At 64.1% G+C, this 22466-nt stretch overlaps 1 protein-coding gene across 1 annotated transcript in view; it reads right to left on the bottom strand.

Annotated features, from left to right (window-relative positions):
• Positions 1 to 22423, bottom strand: part of ZFPM1 (zinc finger protein, FOG family member 1) — a 64165-nt gene extending 41742 nt beyond the window's left edge. The window contains 1 exon segment of the mRNA XM_059382838.1: positions 22322 to 22423. Coding sequence (XP_059238821.1) covers positions 22322 to 22361 — 40 coding nt within the window. The 5' untranslated portion in view covers positions 22362 to 22423.
• Positions 22424 to 22466: the final 43 nt, after the last annotated feature.

Below are 22466 nucleotides of genomic sequence, written 5' to 3'. Positions count from 1 at the left end.
TCCAGCTCCAGACCTGAGCCCCGGCCTCCCCCGGATGCCCTGGAGCCGTAATTACAGGAGACGGACAGGTGCTCATGCCCCTGTGGCCAGGCTGAGACCGCACAGAACCAGTCCCAGGCCAAGTCTCGTGCTCGCTTGTTGATGTGCCTGCGTGGACAGGCGAGCCTGACGTGGACCGGGCATAGCCCAGACTGGTCCAGCTTGTGCCCCTGGGACGGCTGCTGTGACCTCCCCGGGCATGCATCTGGGCAGGGAACCAGAGGCTGTTGGGGAGGCTGGCCTCGAGCTGCCCAGCCTGTGGGGCTGGTCCCGAGCAGGTGCCGCCGGTCCCTGTGGCCACAGCGTGGCTCCCGTCGCCGGGCAGCACGAAGGCCTCTGGGGTCAGCCTGAGACATGCGTGGGCCTCCCACAGCTCATTAGAGCTCTAAGGGGATGTTGTGTAGCTGAACGGCCACAGGACCTTGGGGCCTCAGTCGCCTGCTCTGGTGACCGGGTACGAAGCCACCTGCTCTCGGGGCGGAGCTGATGCGGCCCTCCCCACCCATGCCTGACCCAGGAACGCAGCTCTGACTGTCAGGGCCCTGCTCAGGTGGCCTCAGCCACCCAGGGAGGCCCCAAGCTTGCGGCAGGCCCGTTTATGGGAGAACAAAGGCCCCCGCGCCGCACAAAGGCGTGACAAGGAGCGTGAAGAAAGAGGCGGCCAGGCTGCCGCAGTTGATTCTAATGCCGCTAATTCAGTTCCAGCACAATTAAAGCCGGGCTGATAGTGCTACAGACAGCCGCCGACCAGCAAAGTGCTCCCAGCCCTTGAGCAGCTGTGTCACAGCCAAGGCTGCATTGTGCCTGCCTCGGCACCCCGAGAATGGGCCATCCCGCCCCCTGGGGCACCTGCAGTCCTGGGCGGGGCACCTGGGTCCCACTCTGCTGGGGGCTTGGGGAGGAGGGCTCCTCCGCTGGCCACACATCAGGGTGACCCTGCTGCATCTCCAGCAGCCCTGTGCCGGGAATGAGCTCCCCGGGCCCCTGGGGGACGCTCTGTGGCCAAAGACCCCAAGAGCTCAGTCAGGCCAATCCGTACACAGCAGATGTCCGTGCTGCATGACCTCAGGCCGGTTACTCGACCTTTCTGTGCTTGGAAACCACAAGTGCTCCTCCGTCACAGGGTGAAGGGAGTAGTGAGTACGCCCCTCCGTCATGACCTGTCCCCACTCGACGCACAGCAGGGCCTGGGGGAGGGGGTGGGGATGGCGCGGCCCCTGTCGTTGCCAGACACCAGCCCTGTGCTCAGCATCTTACAATGCTCTCCCTTAACCGCCGCTGCTCGGTGGCCCAGCGTGCAGAGTGGTGGGGGAAGGCCGTGTGGACCGCAGAGGGGTGGGGTGGGGGCTGGGTAGCCGGAGCCGGTCAGGATGGGCCGGTTTCCTACTAGTCTCTCAGCACCACCCAGAACTCACACCCACTTAGCAGATGAGTAAACTGAGGCCTGGCAAAGTGAAATGACCTGCCCATAGCCCCCGAGAGGAAGCAGTGGTGGGGGTGTTCAGGGCAGGACCCTCCCCAGACGTGCCAGCCTTGCAGACGCTGGCTCAGGGGAAGCCCTCTTCTGCACCTGGGTGCCCCTGTGCCTGCCTTCACCGCCCCCCCCGCCCCGGGTCGAGGGGGGACGCCGGTGGCACAGGCCAATGCCCACGGCTGGACCCCGTCTGGGGGCATCTGCGGTGATGATGGCGGTCGCAGCGCTGCCCTCGCTGCCCGGAGCCCCTCAGTTATCACGGCGAGCAGACGCCCCGCACCGATCCGTCTCCTACTCATTAAGCCGGACGTGGAAATGGAAATGAAAACATAATAGCTATTTGATTGGGGGCGAGATAGTTTGCATATTGGCTGGGCGCTGATAGCAGAATTTCATCAACTCCCGTTCTTCATGCTTTAAGACTGAATTACGGAGACAGGCTCTGTGTGGCGGGATCCTCCCGCTCCCTTCCGAGTTCCCGAGCCACAGGACGAAGGGCCCCTCCTGGCTCTGATGGCCAGGCAGCGGGTGGGGACGGGGAGCTGGTCTCTGCAGAGGGGACAAAATCTCCCCAGACTCTGCCCCCGAGGCAGACTGGTCGGGCAGAGTTGGTGAGGGTGTCTCTGAGCACTGGATGGGGAGTCCCGAGGCCCCGGGCCTCCTGCTGGTCCCAAAGACTGTGCCCGTATTAAGGGAAGGGGACTGCGCCCACACCCGAAACCACTGAACACGTTATGTGAAAGAACCGGGGCCGAGTCCCCTCGAGCCCCCGCCCAGCTCAGGGCCTGACCCCAGTGTGAGTCTCTCCCTGTGCCCGCCCGTGATGTGGGTCCTTTACGCCTCTCTGGTAAGGCCCTTCTGCCCCCTTTACAGAGAAGACAGAGGCCCCTCCTGCGTCTGGGTTGGATTTTGAAGGCAGGCCCCCTGCCCTGGGGGTGGGGTGGCCAGTGACGGGCCACGGGCCCTGCCCTTCTGCTGGGGTGTCCTCATCCTGGGGCTCATCCTCCCCCCCACCCTGCTCTCTCCGGCCCCCCTCCTAGGCCCCGCGTTCATTAACTTGTCCAGCCTTTCCTGGGTGCACAGAGGGCCAGACTCTGCCCCAGGCTCCGGAACCCCAGAGCAACCAGGACACACCCCACAAGAAAGCAGAGTGAAAAACCCAGAAACACACTGCTAGAAGGAGAGGTGCACGTGTCAGTCAGGGAAGGGCTCCTAGAGGAGGCGACACTGCTGGTGATCTGGACGGGGACAGGGGATGGCCTGCAGCTGAGGCCAGGCAGAAGCCTTCCAGGCAGGAGGCAGGCTGTGCCGTGCAGGCTGTGCCGGCCACACCTCCCGGAGCCTGGTTTCCTTGTGGAAAGCAGGGCCGGGGTCAGGGTTCAGCAAGGTACTGAGCACAGACAGGTTATTATTACAACTGTTGTGATTGTCTCAGCTCTCCAGGGGGCGGCACACCTGGCTTCTGAGGGGGGCAGGGTGGCGGACCAGGTTGAGGCCTGGCCGGGGACAGTGCAGGCAGAAGGCCTTGGCTTCCTGTCTCGCTGGCCCTGGGCGGCTGGCGGGCAGGCTGGCGGCACTGGGCCCGGGGCGGGTGGGGGTGCGGCGCTGCCAGGAGAGAGACCCTGGCCTCTGGGCGGCACACAGTGGCCAGATAAGGCCCTGATAACAGAGGGAAAATTGCAACAGATTCCGACTTTCCCACCAGGGGAACCGCGGGGCAGCTCAGGCCACGGTGGGGACAGCCCTGCTCCCCACGAGGGGGCCTCGCTAGGGGAACTCTGGGTGACTGGGGACCATGGCCAGCATCCCAGGGGCCCAGGTCCCCCAGGCAGACAGGGGTGTTGGCAGCAGGCAGTGTGACCTCTGGGGAGTGCTTCCCTGAGCCCTGGCGAGTGGGACTCCTGGGGACGAGAGTCTCTAACCCAGCAGGTGTTTGCCAGACAAGGACACTGAGGCACAGGACGCCAGGGCAGCTGGCTGCTCTGGCCCCACCCTGGCCCACTGGCTGCACCCCCAAGACCCTTGGGGCCCAGGACTCAGGTCCTGACGAGCAGCTGAGCTGATTCCCAGGCTGAGGTGGATGGAGAGAAGCAAGATGGAAGAAGGGGGTGCTGAGCAGGGCTGGGGGTCGGGCAGGCCCAGGAGGAGTGGAGGGGGTGGCACTGCTGAAGGGCCAGGGTGTCCCCACACCCCAGAGCCCCAGGGCCCAATGCACAGCAGCCCCAGACATGTGGCTGGGCTCATGCCGCCGATGGGTGGGCGTGGAGGGTGACAGGTGGGCACGGGGCAGTGGGGGGCGGGGGGCAGGTTCTAGACCTCAGTAGAAGCTACAAAGGCGTGGGGGGAGGAGTCCATTTAATGGAAAACTTAACACAGCTTCTCAAACATTTAGAACAGAGGCAGGGTCCTGGCCCACTGCCTCCCAGGAGCTTACAGCCTCAGAGGGGTGGGGGCTCCCCAGGAGGGATGCAGGCACCCACAGGAGGGAGATGGAGCTCTGGGGAGGCCCGGTGCACACACTGCGCGGAGCCTGGCTCTCCTGGGGGGGTCCACCGCACCCCTGGTCCGTAGCCCACCATGGCCTGAAGAGGCCCACGACTGCCCACCCCCACCAGCCGCGGCGCCTTCCCCAGGCTGCCCCTCCTGCCTGCTGAAGGCCTCCTCAGCCCTCGGACCTCAGCAGGCTCTTCCCACACAGACCGGCCTTCGAGGGGCTTCTGCGCATCTGCAGGTGCTCTGCTCCCTGGCTCGGGCGGGGAGGGAAGCTGCCCAGCTGCCCCAGGGGCCTCGAGGGGCTCGGGCTGGGAGGGGCCCATAGGCCTCTGCTGTGGCCCCACCAGTGGCTTCTTCAACCCTGGTCAGTCCCCGCTGACAGCCCGGGGCGAACCACAAGAGGATGTTGGTGAGATAATCTTGGCTTACTTGTGCGGGCACCCTGGCCCAGTGGGGACAGCGGTATCTGAACCTTTGCCCCCCGTGCCCTCCCAGACTGGCTCTGCCCCCTGACTGGCTGAGTGGGCTGCCGGCGGCAGGGGAGCTGGGCGGCCAGGGACTCGCATGCCCCCGCGGCGGGAACCTCACTACGCCTCTCGCAGACATCTGGGTCCTAGAGGCTCTGCCTCTCAGGGTTGCCCCTGCACCGCCGCCTCAGGGAGTCCCCATTAGGGCTGTGTATAACGGACTGTCGGTTCACCTGCTCTGCTGTCCGTCTGCGAGCCAGACCCCAACACCCGTGGCCTCGGGAGGCCAGCAAGCAGTCAGACCATGCTTGCGCAGGTGGTGGGGGTGGCGCGGGTGGCAGGGTGCTGTCCAAGGTAAGCCGGGCTGCAGGAGGGTGACCGGCCGCTGCCCAGACACACTCTGGGCTGGCCGAGGGCAAGAAGGTGCCCCCCGCGTCAAGAAAGAACATGGCGGTGCCGACGACGGTGCCAAGCAGGGCCCCACACTCTCGGGGGCACAGACCACGTCTAATGAATGAGTGTCGTATGACCTACTTCAGCTCTGAACACGCTGGAAGTATTTCACTGAGACGCGATTCCTACACAGGAAGAGTCATCCTTTAACGGTGGTCCAGCTTTCCAAGCAGCATTACTGCAAGACCGGTGGGGCCCGGAGCGGTGTGGGCCGTCCCAGGGCAGACCTTCACCTGCCCCCACCCTCGACCTTCCCGGGAGCCGCTCAGGGTCCGGGGCTCTGTACAGGAGTGGCCCCCCGGCCCCCGTGGCCCCTGATGGTGCCTCCCAGGGCTCCTCCCCACAGCCCCTCGGGCGGGCTGGCAATGATGACCAGAACTCACCGTCCCATGCCCCCGGACAACATAAACCCTTCCCCTCGGTGGCAGACGGCAGGCAGGTGAAGTGGGAAGGGCCAACAACTGCGTCCCTGTGTCCCCATGTCGCGTTGGGGCCGCGGCAGTAACCGAGAGCGGGCGAAGACGGCCTTGTGGGGCCCCAGGCTCCTCTCACCTGCGGCCACCCCCTCTCCAAGCCTCACCCTTCCCACACCCGGCCAGTCAGCTTCCCCAGCTCCTTCCTCTGGGGCTTCAGCACGGACTCTGACGACACACCCGTCTCCTGACTCACACTCCCCCCCCACGGCCTCACCTGCCCTCTACTCCTCTGCCTCCCGGCTCCCCATCTCTCCCAGCGTGGAAGCCAAACCTTACTGGGGCCACTGAGCAGCCATCTCGCTCTGGGAGGGGCCGTCCTGGCCTGAGCTCCCACCCCTGCCTGGCTCTGCTGACCCCAAGGCTGCCCACATGCCCACAGGGTGTTCGCTGGGTTAGCGGGCTCCCTGGCTGTGCCTGGGACGGCGTCTGACACCCAGCAGGTGCTCATGGGATCGGTGACCACGCGCCAGGGGTGCCGGAGGGCCCGGGCAGCAGGGAGCCTCCCCCCACACCACGACGTGCAAGGACTGGGGTGCGGGGTGCGGAACGGTGGGGAGGACGTGCCTGGGGGGCTTCTCGCCACAGGAGATGCTGCTTACACGGTGACCGCAAGATGGCCCAGGCAGAGGGAACGGCCAGGGCGGAGGCCCCGCCGTGGCCGCGTTCGGGGCAGCGAGGGGTGGGTGTGGACAGGCATGGGGCTCTCGTTGCACAGGGTTTCATTCTCCGACAGCGGGAAGCAAGATGGGCTCTGGGCTGTGGGACACGCAGCCCGCCCCCCCAGCCGGGTGCCACCTCCTTGGCCTCCCTCAGGACCCTCCCCTGTCTCCGGCCTGGCGCTTCTCCCTGCAGGGCCGGGTCCAGGGCCAGTGGGCCAGACCCCCGCCCGGTCCCCAGGGGCAGGGGCCGGGCCAGGCGAGGCAGGGAAGGGGAGCGGGCCTGGGAAAGCCCGGCCGGCCGAGAGGGAGAGATTGGTTTCAGCCGGAGCCGCGGGCTGCCAAGTCCACATCCTATCCGCGGCCTGCACCGCCTCAGCATTCATCACCGCCGAACTCGGAGGCTTTATCTCCGCGAGGGCTTGGCGCCATCCCCGGGCCGGCCGCTCCCGGCCCTCCGATGGGCCCGATAGCCGCTGATAGATTACCCGAGATTGCCGCGGCCAGCGCCGAGCGCGGACTCCCCTGGGCGGGGCGCGCACCACGTGGCCGGGCAGAGACCGCGGCCCGCCCGGGCAGGAGGCGGGCGCGGCGCGGGGCGGGGACAGGGAAGTCGCGCCCGCCGAAAGGCGCCGCGGGCCGCGCACTGATTCTGCCGATGCGCCGATAAGGGCTGACGGATGGCCGCGGGGACCGGGCCGCGCCTCCGCGGGATGCAGCGCACTGCTTCCCGGAAGGGGCCGGGGCCGGGGCCGGGGGTGTCGGGACCCTCCCTGCCGTCGGGGGTTGGCGTGGGCGCGGCGCGCTGGGCCGCAGACCCCCGCCTCACCGCCGGGCCCGCTGCACGCCCGCTGCCCCGAGGCGCGGGCTCTGGGCCCTCCTGGCCCGCGGTTGGGGACCGCATTCCTGCCGGGGCGCCGCGGCCCCTCCTCCGGGCCAGGCTGCCCTGCTGCTCTCTGGGTCAGAAGCAGGGGGCACGCCCAGGCCGGGCAGACCAGTACTCGGGCTGTGTCCCCAGCCCCTGGCGGATGCCATGCGGGGAGGAAGGAGCTGGGGCCTCTGGGCTAGTCTTTTTCCCTGCTGGGCGGACCCAGGTTCCCCGCAGCAACTCTAACGGGCTCCCTCTGCACAGAGAGGGGTGGAGGGTGCCGCGGGGAGCCAGAGACTGCAGGGCTGAGCCACACCTCCTGGCCCCGTGAACCCACTGTCCCCACCAGGGCCAGAGAGAGCCATAGGGTCACGGAAACTGGAGGGGGACCCTCCTGGGCCCAAACCCTGCCAGGCGGCCCCCGTGCCTGTTTCCTGGACCCGAAAGTCAGCCTCAAGTTTCTAGAGAGAGCAGAGGCAGCCAGGGGCCAAGGAAAGAAGGCAAGACGGGATGGCATGGGGAATGGGTGCTCAAGGGGGACAGTTTCTTTTGGGATCTTTCATCATAGTGGGGGGCAGGTCTGCAGCCCGGTGTCATGCACTCCGTAAGTGCCTGTTCCTGCCCTAGGGGAATCAGAGACGCATGTCCTAGCCATGTGCACAGCCCTCCACAGTGACGTGCCTTCCCCACCACTTTGGTGGGCTGGGGGATGCTAGGGGCTGCGTCGAGGCTGGGAGGGAGGCCACGGGCACTGACCCATCCCATGACTGCTCGGTCCTAGGCAAACCTCTGGCTGCCAGTTAGCGCTTGGCCTCCTGGATCTTTCAGGTGGGGGCTGAGGCTTGGGGATCTTGGTGACTGGCCCAAGGGGTCTGCAGCCATGCTGTGCAGCTCCAGAGCCTGTGGTCTTGACCCCTTTAGGGTGAATGAGAGCCACGGCGATGATGGTTATCTCGGGGCCTGGACATTACAGCTTTGGAACCAAACCTTCTGGCTGCTGGCGGGTCAAGGGCCCTGCTAGCATCTGGAGTTCTCAAAGCCACCTGCCAGGATAAAGTACGTGGAGAGGAAAAGTCTGGTCCATGAGGAGGAGGAGGGAGGGGAGGAGCCTGGCAGTTCCTGTGTCCTACCCCACATCCTGGGCCTGCCAGTGACATGGCTGCTGAGGGCACAGAGGAAGGCAGTGCCTGTCCTGGGGGCAGCGCTGGCATTTGAGCTGAGACCTGACCCAGCTGGTCGGCACCTGGTGGGGGCTGTCATGCCCCCTCCCAACCCTGTGGTGGCTCATTGCCTGCTCAGAGCTTTTGCCTCTGCGGCTCCCTCTGCCAACACTGACACCACCCGGCCCCTGACACCACCATCCGTCTCTGCTGAACGCCGGCCACCTCACCTTCCACAACCCTAGTGTCCCAGCTCCAGGGGGCCCCTCTGTCCTTAGGGTTCATTTCTGTTGTTCCCTCTCTGTTCCCCAGCAGCCTGGGGCATTATGGGGGCAGGGACGGAGTCCCCGTGAGGGTCACAGGGATCCTGAACGAGGACCAGGCACACCAGGGACTCAGCCAAGTTTGGAAGCCTGAACACATAAGGACGCCCAGAAGTCAGACTGCTGTCCCTGTTCCAGGCACCCAGCCTCCAAGGAAGTGAGCCTCACCCCTGCTGCAGGGAACGGGTCCTCCCCGCCTGCTGGTAATGACCCCAGCTCCCTGGGCTCTACCCCTCTGGCTATGACAGTGCTCCCTGGAGGCACTGACTTTCCTTCCAGTTTCCTTTTTCCCTTGGGTTTGCTGTGCTTTCCTGGGACAGAGGCCAGGGTGGGGAGATTTTGAAATCAGTTGAGGAAGTATTTACTAAGCACCTACTGTATGCCCTGAGCTGTCCTGGGGAGACAGAGCTGCTCTAGAATGAAGGCCCCTTGGGGACATACTCTGAGGCCAGCACTGCCAGACCCCTCCCCAGGGACAGGGCCTAGGAGTTGTCCTTTCCCTCTTGAGCACTGAATGCCTCTCACTCCATGGCCTGGGAGGCACTGTCACCCTGTTTTAAGAGGGTGTGAAGATGTCCGTCTGGTTCTGGTCCGACAGCCCCCTCCTATTTCCTCCCCTTAGATCTCAGCTCGAACCTGGCCCCTCCTTGCCCCTCTGCTATTTTCCACTTACGCATTTTTACAAAACGCCCACGCCTGTGACTGGTTTTTGGGTCATGGAGTCCTGCAGGTGCTGTGGAACTGGGGGAGCCCCTGGCCAGGCTCTGGGCCAGCTGGGCCTAGCCGGGCCCCCATCTCTCTGCCAAGACAATCCATGGGGTGCAGAGCGACTTTGAACACAATGAGAATCCCCCAAAGCTTCTTGAGTACTTCATGCAGACACGGTCTCCTGTTATGTAAGTTTTTGAAAACGGAACATCTGAAAGACCCCAAGTTTCTAGAACATAGCCTAGCCACAGATAGACTAAGAAACCCCCTGAGAAACTCCTGTTTGAGCCCTCATTGTGTGGATGGGGAAACTGAGGCCCAGGAGCAGATGGTGCCCATCAGAGTACACAGAAAGTGCCCTGAGAGGCAGACAGACCGGACTGCCCCATTTTACTAACAGGAAAGGAGGCTTGGACAACGGGTCGGGACTCTCACTCATTAAAATGATACCATGGCCCCATCCCAGCCTGGGGGTACAGTGAGCCTAGCAGTGTGAGATCCTGGATAAAACTCACGGGGGGGGGGGGGGGGCAGAAACGGGGGAAAGCGTGCAGAGTCTGGAGGTGCCCCAGACACAGGGAGGGGGAGCTGGCCGGCCTTGAGCTGCCCCACCCCATTTTTGAACTCAATGTTCCCATCTGGGAGTCAGAACTGGCGGGGCTGACCTCGGGAACACCCAAGTCCTGGCCCCCTAATTCAGGCTGTGGGGGTCTGGGTCTGAGGATCAGAAAGAGGTCATACAGAGGCCAAACTGTCCATCTCCATGCACCTGGGCAAACGGATGGCCCCAGAAGCAAGGTCCCAGAAAGGCTGGCCCATCCAGAGCTGGGGGGAATTTCCATTACGGGGTCAAGGTCCACGCAAAGCAGTGTCCCCCATTCCATAAACTAAGGGCTGCTCCAGAGCCCCGCCCCCCATTAGAGGCCCCGCCTCACACATGGAGCTCAGCCAATCCCCAGGCCTCACTCCTGCTCATTTGCATGTCCGTTTCCATTGGCGGCAGGCGTGAAGATTAGGACCTCCGTTCCCGGGACGCGGGGCGGGGCCTGGGGAGAAGTTGTGGGGGGCTGGGCTGGGCTCTGGGGGGCCAGGCTGGGGCGCGCGCCCGGCGCTGCGGGGTGGGGGGTGGGGGTGCGCTGGGCTCTGGGGGGGCCGGGCTAGGGGCGCTGGAGGGGGCCGGGCGCTGGCCTCTGAGCGAGCAGATTCTGGGGCTGCCAACCTCTGGATAACCTGCCCCAGGCTCAAGTGGGGACACAAAATGGCCACCTGCCACATGGGGAGGGCTTTGGTTATAGTGCATGCTCTTCCTTTTCCTCTAAAGCTCCGTTAAATCCTCGGACTCCCCCGCACCCCCCCACTCCCGCCCGTTAGGAGTGACTCAGAGGGGGAAAGGCACTGACCCAAGGTCACATAACCAGGACGGCAGCAGCACAGCTGGGACCTCGCCCCTCATCCCAAGGCCAGGTTCCTTCCCTGCAGGGAGGGCCTCTTGGGGGTCAGATTATTTAGAGCCGCGTCTCCCCAGGGAGGGTTATTTTTTGGTTTCCTTCGCAAAACAATGATGCAGACGATGATGATTTTAAGCGGACACCCCCCCCCCCCCCAGTGGCATCCCGTTCCCCATGAACTGCGGGGCGGTGGGCTCTCGGGGGTGAGTGTGAGTGTGCACAGGCTTTTGTTCCTGGCATTTTGGAGGGGTGAGATAAGGGAAGCCGCACACCGGCCGGAGCGAGCAGGCAGATAGATAGGGCGATAGAGGCTCCGCCACCCCGCGGGACTAGCGCCTTTTATCAGAGTTCCCTGTTCTTTTCGGTGGGGGGGGAGGAGCGGGGAGCACAGCCCACCCCCGGCCCCCAAGCCAGGGAACCGAGGGGTGGAGGCCACCCTGTCTCAGATCCCTCCTGCTGTGTCCCACGCCCTGAGCCCAGGCCCCCAAGCTCCCCACCAGAAGCGTGGGGTTCCCAAGGGCAGTGCACACAACAGGGGGAACGCAGCTGCACCTCTACCCTGTGGCTCCACAGAAGGGCCCCAAGGGGCAATGAGGAGGGCAGGGAGGCCCAGAGGCTAGTGGCCTGGAGCCTGCGCATGGAGTCCCGCTCTCCAGAAGGCCTGTGAGGCCCTGTGGGCATAGCTGGGCAGGACAGGGAGACATTGCTGCCCTAGGTCTCTGGGGCTGGCCTCAGCATCTTCAGCCCATTTTATAGATGCAGAAACTTGAGTCTTGCAACAAGGCTGTGCCTGTGAGCCACAGCAGGAGGGGGCAGGCGAGACCCCGTAGACCCTCTGGAAGCCACACTGCCGAGGCCGCAGGATAAATATTCTAGAACCCTCCACAGCACTGTGTAATGGGGGCGGGGGCTCACACCTTTGCACCTTGGAGCTATTTGCCAAAGTCAGTGCAGGAAGAATGCTGGCGGGATTCACAGGTGGTGTGCAGCAGACAGGGAGGGCGTGGGGAGGCAGCCCCAGCCCTGCAGACCCCAACCCCTGCACACGCCCCTGGAGGACAGGGCCCCACTACACATAGCTGGCCAGAATTATGATTATGCCAGATGAGGAAACTGGCATCCAGGGACACTAAGTCACTTGCCCAGGCTACCCACCCAAGGGGCAGAATTTGAACCTTGGTCACCCCAGATTATGCTTGTCTTCCTCCCCCACGTATGCACACATTTTACTGGAAATAGCTGACTTCCTTTAGAATAATGAAACAAAACAAAACAAAACAAAACCCAAAAGACAGAAAGAAACCAATTTTATCACCAAAGGAACCTATTTTCTGGGGGCAGATGAAATGACCCCCAAGATAAGCAGGAGTGGGGTACCCCATCATCTCCTGACTTCAGACAGGTCTGCATGGTCCCAAGCGCTCCCTCACGCTCTGTGCCTGGGCCTTTCTCCCTAAGTGGAGGGAGCAGACGCCTTAGGGGAGGGGGCTACGGCTACGACCACCGCCAGAACCTCCGGCTATGATGGAGACCCAGACCTTGCTTCCTTCTGTGCTGTGTGACCTTGGGTGAGATGCTCAACCTCTCTGCCCCTCGAGTCCTCTTCTGAGAAGAAATGAGATCAGAGGTGGCGCCTTTCCAGGGCTGCTGGGACTCGACAAGGTATCACAAGTCAAGCCCAGGCCTGGCATACAGAAGGCGCTCAGTGAACCGAGCTACCAGCTGACGACGGCCACCATGAGGACTGCTGGGACCGTGGCATCCTAGATCACGTCGGAAACACTGCTGACTGTCCACTCAGGCCTCTTGCCTCTGGGATCACAGAGAAATGTCGTGTCTTGAGAGTCACTTAAAAAAGAACTACAGGGAAGGGGAACAATGACGTGCAAGGCCACACCTGGGGGGAGCCCCAGGCACACACGGGGGGGGGGGGGCGCGCCCCCCCAGGCCTCGGTGTCCCCTCTGGCACAGCTGCGGGTGCCTGGCCTCCACGTGGCTGCCGCGCCTGTCCCTCAGCAGGGGGATTAGCCACACGCTGGGCCCTAATCGCTGCTAATCGCACCGCCATCACCGCAGGATCTCGGATCAGCTGAAGGAGGCGGCTTTATCCAGACAGACGCAGAGATGGCACCGTCGTCCCAATCGGGGCGCCGACTGTCACAAGTGGCAGGGGGGCCGGCGGGCCAGGGAAGGCCGGGGGGGGGGGGCGGAAGCCCCTCCCCATCGGAGCTCTGTGCAGTCCCTGCATCCGCTGGGCACGCACTGTGTGACCAGGTACGGGTCCGGGTTCCCCGGGGACAGCACAGACCCTGCCCTGGGGCCCAGTGGACAGAGGACGGAACTGAGGTGCACACACACCTGGAGTTAGAGCCCGGGCGGCCGGGGCAGACTCCCAGCTGTAGTGGGGCACCTTGAATCCTTGTCCCCCACGCCGTGTCCCCATGAGGTTCACCCCTCAGGCCAGGGGACCCCTCCCTTCCAACGTGGCTCCTCCTCCCGCTGCTGCTGTTCTGAGTGGACGCCCAAGCCCTCCCCTCCCCGGCCGGGCCCCGGGATACTGCGGCGGTACAGAGGCCTGTGAGGGGCAGGTCGGACGGGCTGAGGTTCACGGCTGGCCCGGGGGGCCAGGAGAGGCTGGCGGGGACGGCCAAGGGCTCCCCCCAGGGCCCTCCCCAGCCCCCCCTCCTCCCTACCTTCTTTTTCAAAAACATAATTTATCTGTGTATTATCAAGAAATCCAGACACTTTAATCAGTGAGCTATGAAGTCAGAATTTCCATTCTTATCTGCGGGAGGAGTGGAAACGGAGGAGATAGGCGGCGGGAACGGATCGCTGGTAGGGAATGTTAATGGGCGGAGAGGCTGGGCTATTGGCCACGGAGACGCCGTATCTCCCCCATTATCAAGGCCGTATCTCGCCAACCATCTCAGCGCGGTAATGGGGCCAGTTCAACTTTCCGAGTTATCACAGGAGCTGAAACCTGCGCCTGCCAGAGGCCCGGCCGGCAGACAGTTCCGGGAGGGCTGGAGTCCGGCGGGCAAAGCCAGGAGGGAGGGGGGAAAGCTGGCCTGGCTGGGGCCCCTGAGGGCCTGGGTGCCCCCCTGACCAGAAGGCCACCACGGTGACTGTCGGGAGTCTCTCTGTACTCTGGGAAAAATGTCTGGTTTGGGCAGGGCCGGGCATGGGCATGAAGCACAGGAGGGGAAACTGAGGCAGGAAACTAGCTCAGGGTCCCAGGGGTCCCGGGTCTTCCTGAGCTGTGCCAGGCCCATGAAGGGACAGAGCGTGGTGGCGGGAGATGATGGGAACAGCATGCCCTCCTGCCAGGTGGCCCCTTTTTGGGGCCTTTTCCAGGCTCTAAGCCCCAGGAGCCAGAAACCTCAGTGACAAAGCCAGCAGGGTGAAGACACCCTTGTGGCCTCTCTCCCCTGCAGGTCCTGACCTGAGGCTTGGCTTCGTGGCCCCTTGGCCACCTGGGGTACACTCACTGCACCCCTCAAATGTGAAAGGGCCTCCCACTGCCCTCAGCCCTCCTGCATGGGACACCCCAACAGGCCATAAGTGGAACGCTTCTGTTCATTCAAAAGAAGAGACCCCAAGTCCACGCATTCCCACCCTGCGAGGACTGAGTGCTCAGAGGGGCATCTGAGCTGTGGGGCAAGAGTCTCCCCTGTGGCCCGGCCCCTGCACGGAGCTCCCCATCTGACTCCAAGGGCCCTAGGAACTGCCCCGGGTATAGACGGGGTTGACCGGGGCTCTGGTTCCTCTCCTGCAGCTTGAGGGCAGGGCAGCAGCCACCTGGGCACAGAGCAGGGAAGGGACTCGCCCAAGGTCATACGGTCAGTGAGAAACAGCCTGCAGACCACAGCTGGACACTGCCCGGAACCGCAGGAAGGCCTCAGTTTCCTGGACTCGAGCACGAGTGCTGCGGGGCCAGCGGAAAGCCAGGAGAGCCCTTCTCCGGGGAACCACTGCTGCAGCCATCCTCTCGCCTCCCCGGGGCGGGGAGCTCGGGCGGCAGCTCCGGGGGGGCCTCCACCTGAAAACCCACGGAGACTCCGACTCCGTTCCCTCTGTGCACGGGGTTAGCCGCTCAGCGCCCCTCAGCGGGGGCTGGAGGAAAGGCATGAGAAGGGGGCTCAGTAAGTGCTCAGGGGACCTAGGCCCGGCAAACCCAGCTTCACGGCAGGACGAGGGGGGCGGTGCACGGGGGCCCAGACAAGCTGGGTCTGCACTGTGGGGGAGGCCACGTGAAGTCCTGCAGCTGCCTGAGGCTCTGAGCCGAGGCCTTCTCTTGGGTCTCGGTCGTCCCAGCGCCTGATGCCTGGGCAGCCGCCAAGCCCTCCCCAGGCACTGAGAGAGCCCAGGACAGCCCCACCACTGCCCGCGAGGCCCTGTCCCCAGCAGAGGGCCCGCTGCAGGATGGAGCCATGACCACCAGGCCCTAAGCCCTCTTCCGCTCCTGCTCTCTGGGTCTGACTTGCAGAGGGTGGAGGCTTGATGGAGAAAAGGGACACTGAGGCAGGAGCCCTGTGACAGGTGCAGGCACCCAGGGTAGACCGGGAAAGCTGGCGGGCTTGAGACGGACACCAAGAAGAACTGGTGGGAAGCAGGCCCGGGGGACTGAGAAGACAGACAACCCTCTGTGCTCTCCACTCGAATTGTCACACAACCCCACTGGCTCCGCAGCTCTGAACCCAGCCACCTCCTACACCAGGTCCTAGCCTCCCCGCCCCGAGCTGTCGGAATCAATGCTCCACTTCATGGGGGAAACTGAGGCTTGGGGACTTGCCGGAGGTCTAGGCGCCCTCAGGGCCCAGCCTGGCGTCCTTATATAACATCCCGTCTTGCGAAGGCGAAGACTGAGCCTCGGGAAGCCAGGGCAACTCCTTTGTCTCTGCAGTCTTATCCTGGACCCCAGGATTCTGGCCTGTCCTTGGCTGCAGCCGCCCACAGGGAAGCTCCTGGAGGCACCCATGATCAGAGCCCACACGGTGGCCATCTCCTCCTTCCCGGGAAGCAGCCTGCCTACGATTTCTGGGAGGCCCAGGACACAGACCCCCAGCCTTCTGTAGAGCCCCTCCTCAAACCTGTTTCTATACTGCTCATGTGCTGGGTGACCCTGGTGTAACCACCTACCCTCTGGTCCTCCACTTCTCTGTGTGGACAATGGGTTGAAAACCCCAACCTTAGCAGGCGTCCAGGAGAACCACAGGAGGGATGCCTGCAAAGCACTTAGCAGATGGGAGCTAGCAGCGGCTGGCTGTCTGGGTCTCTGTCTCCACTGCAGCGCCTGGACAGAAGGATCCAGGAGCACCAGGGCTGGTCTGAGCTCTGCCCATGCTCGGGCTCCTGGAAGTGGAACCCCAGCACCCTGTCTCCTCTTCTACAGCCGGGGAAAGCCGGGCTCTGGGAGTGCACAGTCTCTGGTCTAGGGGAGGCAGACGCGAGGAGCGGGAGGTGGAGGGGAGGGGCTGGCTTATCGCCCTCACCCAGCTCAGGCCCAAGGTCAGCTGCCACATTCCTGACCCAGCGGGGACACTGCCTTCCCCCAAACACGGGTCCTTGGGAGAGGGAGAAGGACGAGGGGCAGAGTGGGCTAGAGAGGTCCTGGGACAGGTGGCCTGAGCGGCAAGCCAGTGCACCCCAGAGAAGCTCTGCCCACCACCGGGGTCCACAGATCCAGCTTCCATCCTGCAGCCTCCAGCGCATCCCAGTCCCCCAGGGCCTCAGTGTTCTCACCTGTAAGATGGGTGAACCCATGATGCTGCCAGTCATAATGGCAGGTAAGACCCTTGGGCAGGAGCAGGACTGAGAGGGTGTGGGGTCGGCCCAGCCCGGGTGTGGCACATCAGGACACCCCGCCCACACGTCCCATCCCCGCAGAAAGTGACACCCGAGGGCAGGAGCAGGGAAGCCAGAGACAGGACTCTGCTGCATGAAGTGTCCAGTCCTCTAGGCTCCCGGCAAAATCTCAGTAGAGCAGCAAGCAACGACCAAGGCGGCAGCATCCACCAAGGACGTGACCTTGGGACCATACTTCACAGCTGGCACTGGCGATCTCACACGACTCGCATAACGACCCCAGGAAGGAGGTGGTGCTATTAGGCTCTTGCTTCAAAAGTGGGAACTGAGATCCAAGAAGTCATTTGTCCTCAGGGTCACAGTGAGGTCAGGACCCAAGGCCAAGCAATGGCTCCTGTGCGGTGACCTCCCACTCTGGAGATGAGGGCAGCCCAGGCCCGGAGCACAGAGCCTCTGCGCCCTGTGTAGGGACAGGGTGGGGATACAAGCCCCCGGGTCCCAGGAGATAGGGTCTCTGTCCTCCGTCCAGGGTGCGTGGGAGCAAAATGTCATTGAGCAGCAAACAGCCCAGGCTCCCGTCCTGAGCTGGGGTGCTGGCTGTGCTCCAAATTCTCATTAGGCACCCCCAGCATCCCCCAGTCCTACTTGGGCCCTGGGCACAGCCACAGGAGAAGGCACCGTGTTATACCCATTCTGCAGGGGAGAAAACTGGCACTGGGAGCGAAAGACACTCGCTGAGGTCACTCAGCCAGGAAGGAGGGGAGGCAGGAGTGGCATTGTCTCAGACGATGTGAATTTCCCTGGGATTCTCAGCGCTGTGCTCAGGGACCGGCAATGTCATCACCCCTATTTTGCAGATGGGTCAACCGAGGCCCACTCGGGAGGGCCTTGCCCATAGTCCTACAACCATTTCACACTGTGTATTCATTAGGTCGTTTATGTGACAGAGTTCTGGAAAGCCCACTATGTGGGGACAGGACAGATCCACTCCCAGGTAGCAGAGATCTGGGCTGCCTGTGCAAAGGCCCTGGGGCTAGGACTGAAACATGCCAGAGAGAAATCCTCCCCTCTCAGCTAGAGCACAGCGGGCCAGGAGGTCCATGTGGAGGTCAGCTCCGTCTGCAGGGGTTACTGGGCCCACTTCTGGAAGCCCGTGCACCCCAGGCTACTCCTGCCAAACGGGGAGCAGCAGACAAGGTCCAGAGAGTAAACACATGGCTGTGGCCTCAGTTTCTCCTCCTGTGAAATGGGAACAGGGACCCTGGGGCAGCTCCAGGGGTATACTGGCTGGGTGGGCAGAGGCCTGAGTGCAGGCGCAGGCCCAGGCCCCTGCGCTTGGCGATACCAATCAGCGGGCAACAGCTGCCTCCAGGAGGAGGCCCGTCGATGGCAGATAGACCGGCTGGGATATTATTCACGAGCCCGTCAAGCCCCAGGAGCGTCTGGTTGGCATAGAAACAGAAGATAAGGGGCACAATTAATGGCATCACATTCCCTCCTCCTTTCTTCCCCAACTGACCCATTTAAATCCCTGGCGGGGCTGGTGCCACGCTGGGCTCCCAGCGACCCGCAGGGAGGGGCTGGCTGGGCAGGCCGGGCTCGGACAGGGCTCAGGCCCTCCGGCAGGGCCGGCTAGTCTCCCCAGGGAGCACCCCTGCGCAGCAGCGTCTCGGTAAGGAGGCCCTGGGAGATTCGGCCAGGGCTGGGCTAGAGAAGGACCCAGAGCAGCTCCGCTCCCAGAGGCCCATTTCACAGACGCAGAGAGTGAAGCCGGATCCGCCTGGGGGCGGACAGACAAGAGGAATGCTTGTCTGACAAGGTGATGCTCACAGGCGCACTGGTCCAGAGCTCCGGGAGGGCCGCCTGCATTCCAGCTCTGGCTCTGCCGCTTCTTTGGGGGAGAAACTTAAGCTCGGTTTCCCCAGACGGAAAGGCGGTAAGAATAAGACCTCTGTGAAGTTAACATGTAACCTCAAGTGTTAGCTACAGTTAACGTCTTACTGTCTTGAGTAGGAAAGAGCGGTTCATCTTGCCTGAGGCCTGGGTGTGCAGGAAAACCAAGAGCGTCTAGAGCCAGGGCAGAACCCAACCTCGGGGTGACGGGGGGCTCCAGGGTCCACCTGGAGCGTTCAAGTCCAGGTTCAGGGCTGGGGACCCATGGGCAAGGCCCTTCTGGCCTCCGGTCCTTTGTCCCCTGGGCTCACCATAAATCAGTCCCCGTGTTCCCAGGGCCAGCGGAGGACAGGACTTACGGCCCTGCTGACCCCGGGACGGCAGGCACCATCACGCCTGTCTTTCACAGAGGGGAAACTGAGGCTGTGGAAGGCAAGTGAAATGCCCCTTGTTCTGCATCAGGACAAGCCAGGTGGCCAGGTCCCCTCTCTCTTCACCCCTCTGCCATCCCAGTGAGGGGGCCCCGTGGGGCCAGGCCGACCCCCACATGCCTCCCGTACTTGGGAAGAGACTGTGCACAGCCTTGTGCAGACAATCCCTCTTACATTCCCGAATACTCGAGGAGAGACCACCTCTTCCTCCCCCCACCCCCACCCCGGGCCTCACCCGGCTCTCCAGCACCTACCCGCACTTTCTCCAGCAGCCCGCACTTTCTCCAGCAGCCCGGCACTTGCCTGCAGGACGGAGTGAATTAGTCATCCTGCGGCCACCAATACTTTGCTTAATCAAACTCGGAGAACGTGGGAGCACCACCCTCCCAGGAGAGGCAGTGGCTGATGGAGGGGGATGGGAGGGGCAGGTCCCCAGCTTCTGCTGGAAGCCCCCCACCCAGCTGGCCTGGGTTTCTACTGGGTATCTAACTCATGGTCCCCAAGGGGCCTCCCCCTGCCAAGAGGTCCCCTTGACAACACCAGTCGGACCTGCCAGCATTTTTCAGAAGGGGGAAATTGAGGCCTGGCCCCACCCGCCTCACCTCGTCACCGTGGCACCCCTTCCCTGGCGTCCCTGGTCTCTGAGCCCTTCACACCCCTGCCGACAGCCAGGAATCACCATCCCACTTCTCAGAGCTGGAAACTGAGCCTGCCCATAGTCCAAGGTCCCGCCTCGGGGGCCTACTGCTGACCTGGCTGGAGGTACCCCCTTCTGGGACGTATCTCGGACTGGACTTCCACCTATGACCCCCACTTAAGACATGGCTGGGACCCAGGGCATGCATACAGCAAGTGCTCAATAAAGATTCTGCTGAGTGAGTCAAGGCAGGTCTTCCATCCTGACCTGGGAGACCAGCTGCGAAGACCGTCAGCACACTAGCCCCCGCCCCAAACTTAGCCTGGGAAACAGAATCCACCTTGATTTTTTTTTTTTTTTTCAAAAAAACTCCAAGGAGGCTACACTGAGAACCTGCCAGGAACGCACACCAACCCCAGCACCTTTCAAGGGGGAAAACAGCTCTGGTGCTGGAGGTGACAAACCCCACCTAGGGCTATCTCACACCATCTCGTAGGACTCGCGGGTGACCGCCCCCCCCCCCCCCCGCAGCCCGGGGCCAGCGCGGAGTCACTTTCCTTTCATTCTGACGGACTGTACCACCCGCAGGGAGGATCAACTTCTTGGCAATTAAGCATGTTTGGGAAGAAAACTCGACAACACGACCCGTCGCAGACGCCCGCTCCCCCTGCCCCCGCCCTGGCCCGGGTCCGAGGCCCCCACTCCTCCAGCCACGACTCCCCCACGCTGTTGTTGCCTCGAACCCGGCCGGGCCTGGTGGCCATAGATAAGGCCTCTTATCGCTCTTGGCGATCGCCATCCGGCCGACCGGCCCTGCGCTTATCGGAGCTCAAATCGACCCGGGCGGGAGGAAGGCTCCGCGGGCCGGGGGTCCCGAGCTGGGCTCTCCCCCGCGCTCCCAGCCAGCTCGGCCCAGCCTATCGTTTCAGCCATCTGGCCGGCCAAGGCCGCGCTCCTGCCTCGCCCTCCCCCGCTCCCACGTTTGAAGTTAATAAATGGAAGCGCCTATCGCCTCCGCCATCGGTGGCGCGCCTTATCAGCCCGGCACATCTATCTCCGCGCGGAACAAAAGGCGCACAGAGGCGCGGGCAGCTGCGCCCCGGCTCTGGTGAGGGCGCAGGGGGCGGTGGCCCCAAGCGCCCGGCCCCCTTCCCTCCACACCCGCGGCCTGGTCGCAGGTGAGGCTAGCGCGGCGGGCGCACAGCTGCGAGGGCCGCACGCACCGCCGCGGGCAGAGGGAGGGCGGGCGGGCGCCGCCGCTTGGTGACAATCAGCGCTCGCATCTTAACGCGCCAAGATCTGCCAGAGGGAGGAGGCGCCCGGGGGTGCCGCAGGGAGGGTGCCCGGTGCCGCCTGCCGCGCCCCCACCCCTGCCCGGATCCTGGCCGCGCAGAGGGCCAGCAGCGGGGGTCTTCTGCGTGCCTGATGCGGTTCCTGTCCCCAAGGCGCACCGCTCGGCCGACCCTGTGGGCCCGGGCGCTCGCCCTGCTCGAGGCCTTATCGGCGCTGTTGATCGGTTCCCAGCCTGAGATCTCCCTGCCCGCGCTATCTGTGTTTCTCATCACGCTGAAACACATACACACACGCACACACGAGAACAGACCGAACAGAGGCGCACAGGGGAGGAGGGGAAAAAGAAACCAGAGAATGAGCGCAGATCGGGACCTGTGGGTGGTTTTAATACTTAAGTTGACTTGATAGAAGGAGACTTTCGGAAAACAGGTCCCGCTTGCGCACTGAGGGAGTGGGTTACGGGAACCCAGATTCATGCTTGCTTTCCCCCTGTCTAGGACCTGGGGGGTAGACACTTCCCCCTGGCGCGCGCACATGGGATCCTGGGGAAGTGGTCGTGTGGGCAGCCCGGGTGCCTGGGGCTGGGCAGAGGGCTGGAGGCTTCCCCTCGTCACTTCCCATCCTGCCTGGGAGGTGCGACCCCGGGAGGAACCCCCGTACTCCGGCCCCCGGCGAGAGGCGCGAAGTTACTGGCGTGGGGTGGGGAGCGGCGCTTCCTGTGCGCGCGCGCTCTCGCTCCCCGCGCAGTCCAGCGGCCCGGAGTGCGCGGCGCTTTATCACTGGGCATTGGCAGTATGAACTCAGCGGCCGCGCGGGCCCCTGGGGAGGGGCTCGCGGGCCGGAATAGGCGACAAACTTGGGACACGCGCAGAGGCGACCGTGACCTGGGGCCGAGTCCCCGGAAGCCCCCCTTCCCTGACTTGGAGTAGCTCCTCGCTTGAGGGGGTGGGTGTTGCCCGGCTGAGGCTACACGTGCGGCCTTGGCCGGGACAGAGAGTAAGGTCGGACCTCCAGGAGGCTGTCCTCAGGCCGGGAAGGCTGGAGTTTGGGACCCCGGCGACAGGACGCGGGAGTCCGAGCGGCTGGAGCCGAGCGCACCGACTGCCGTGGCCGCCCCCGCCCCCACCCCCCAGCCACGCGGCTCTTGGGCGGGCAGGAGAGCCGGTGGGCGCGGGCCGGTCCCCGCCGCTTGGTCGAGCGTTTCCACGCGGCCCGGGTGCCCCCTCTCCCTCCCAGGTCTCTCTGTTTCTCCCTCTAGATACAAAGCCTGGGAGAGTCAACCGCGCGGCAGATAAGATCACAATTTCAGCCCGTCCCGACAGAGCGATCTTATCAGGATGGGACTTGCAGAATGGAATATTTTAAACTTTATCGGAGCCCAGATCGGGGCCGCCTTATCGCCGCACCATCTCGGGGATGCGGGGGAGGGGCAGGACGCGAGGGGGCCGCGCCCCCAGCCGCCCCGCTCCCGGCCCCCCGCGCGGACACCCCTCCCGGCCGGACCCCGGGTGCCCGAGCCGAGACGCGGGGGCCCGGCCGGCCGGCGGAGATTAGATTACCGCGCGCTTGGCGCACAGCGCGGGGGGCGCGGTGCGGGGTGAAGGTCGCGGGCCCCGCGAGCGCAGCGGGCCGGCCGTGCGGGGGCGCGCCGGCGGGGGCCGCCGGGGGTCGGGGCGGGCGGGCAAAGTTTGACTCACGCTTTATCTGCCGGGGGTTGCTCTGTTTCCTCCTGGACATGTCTCCGACGCCGCGCGCCCTCCCGGCGGCCGCCTCTAGCCCCTGGCGGGCGGCGGCGGGCGGCGGGGGCGCGGCGGGGCCGCGGGGCGGCTCATGCCCCCGGCC

Source organism: Mustela nigripes, chromosome 17, assembly GCF_022355385.1.
Source record: "Mustela nigripes isolate SB6536 chromosome 17, MUSNIG.SB6536, whole genome shotgun sequence".
Taxonomy (NCBI): domain Eukaryota; kingdom Metazoa; phylum Chordata; class Mammalia; order Carnivora; family Mustelidae; genus Mustela; species Mustela nigripes.
Note: the sequence above shows the minus strand (reverse complement) of the source record. Positions and strands in the feature narration are given on the sequence as shown.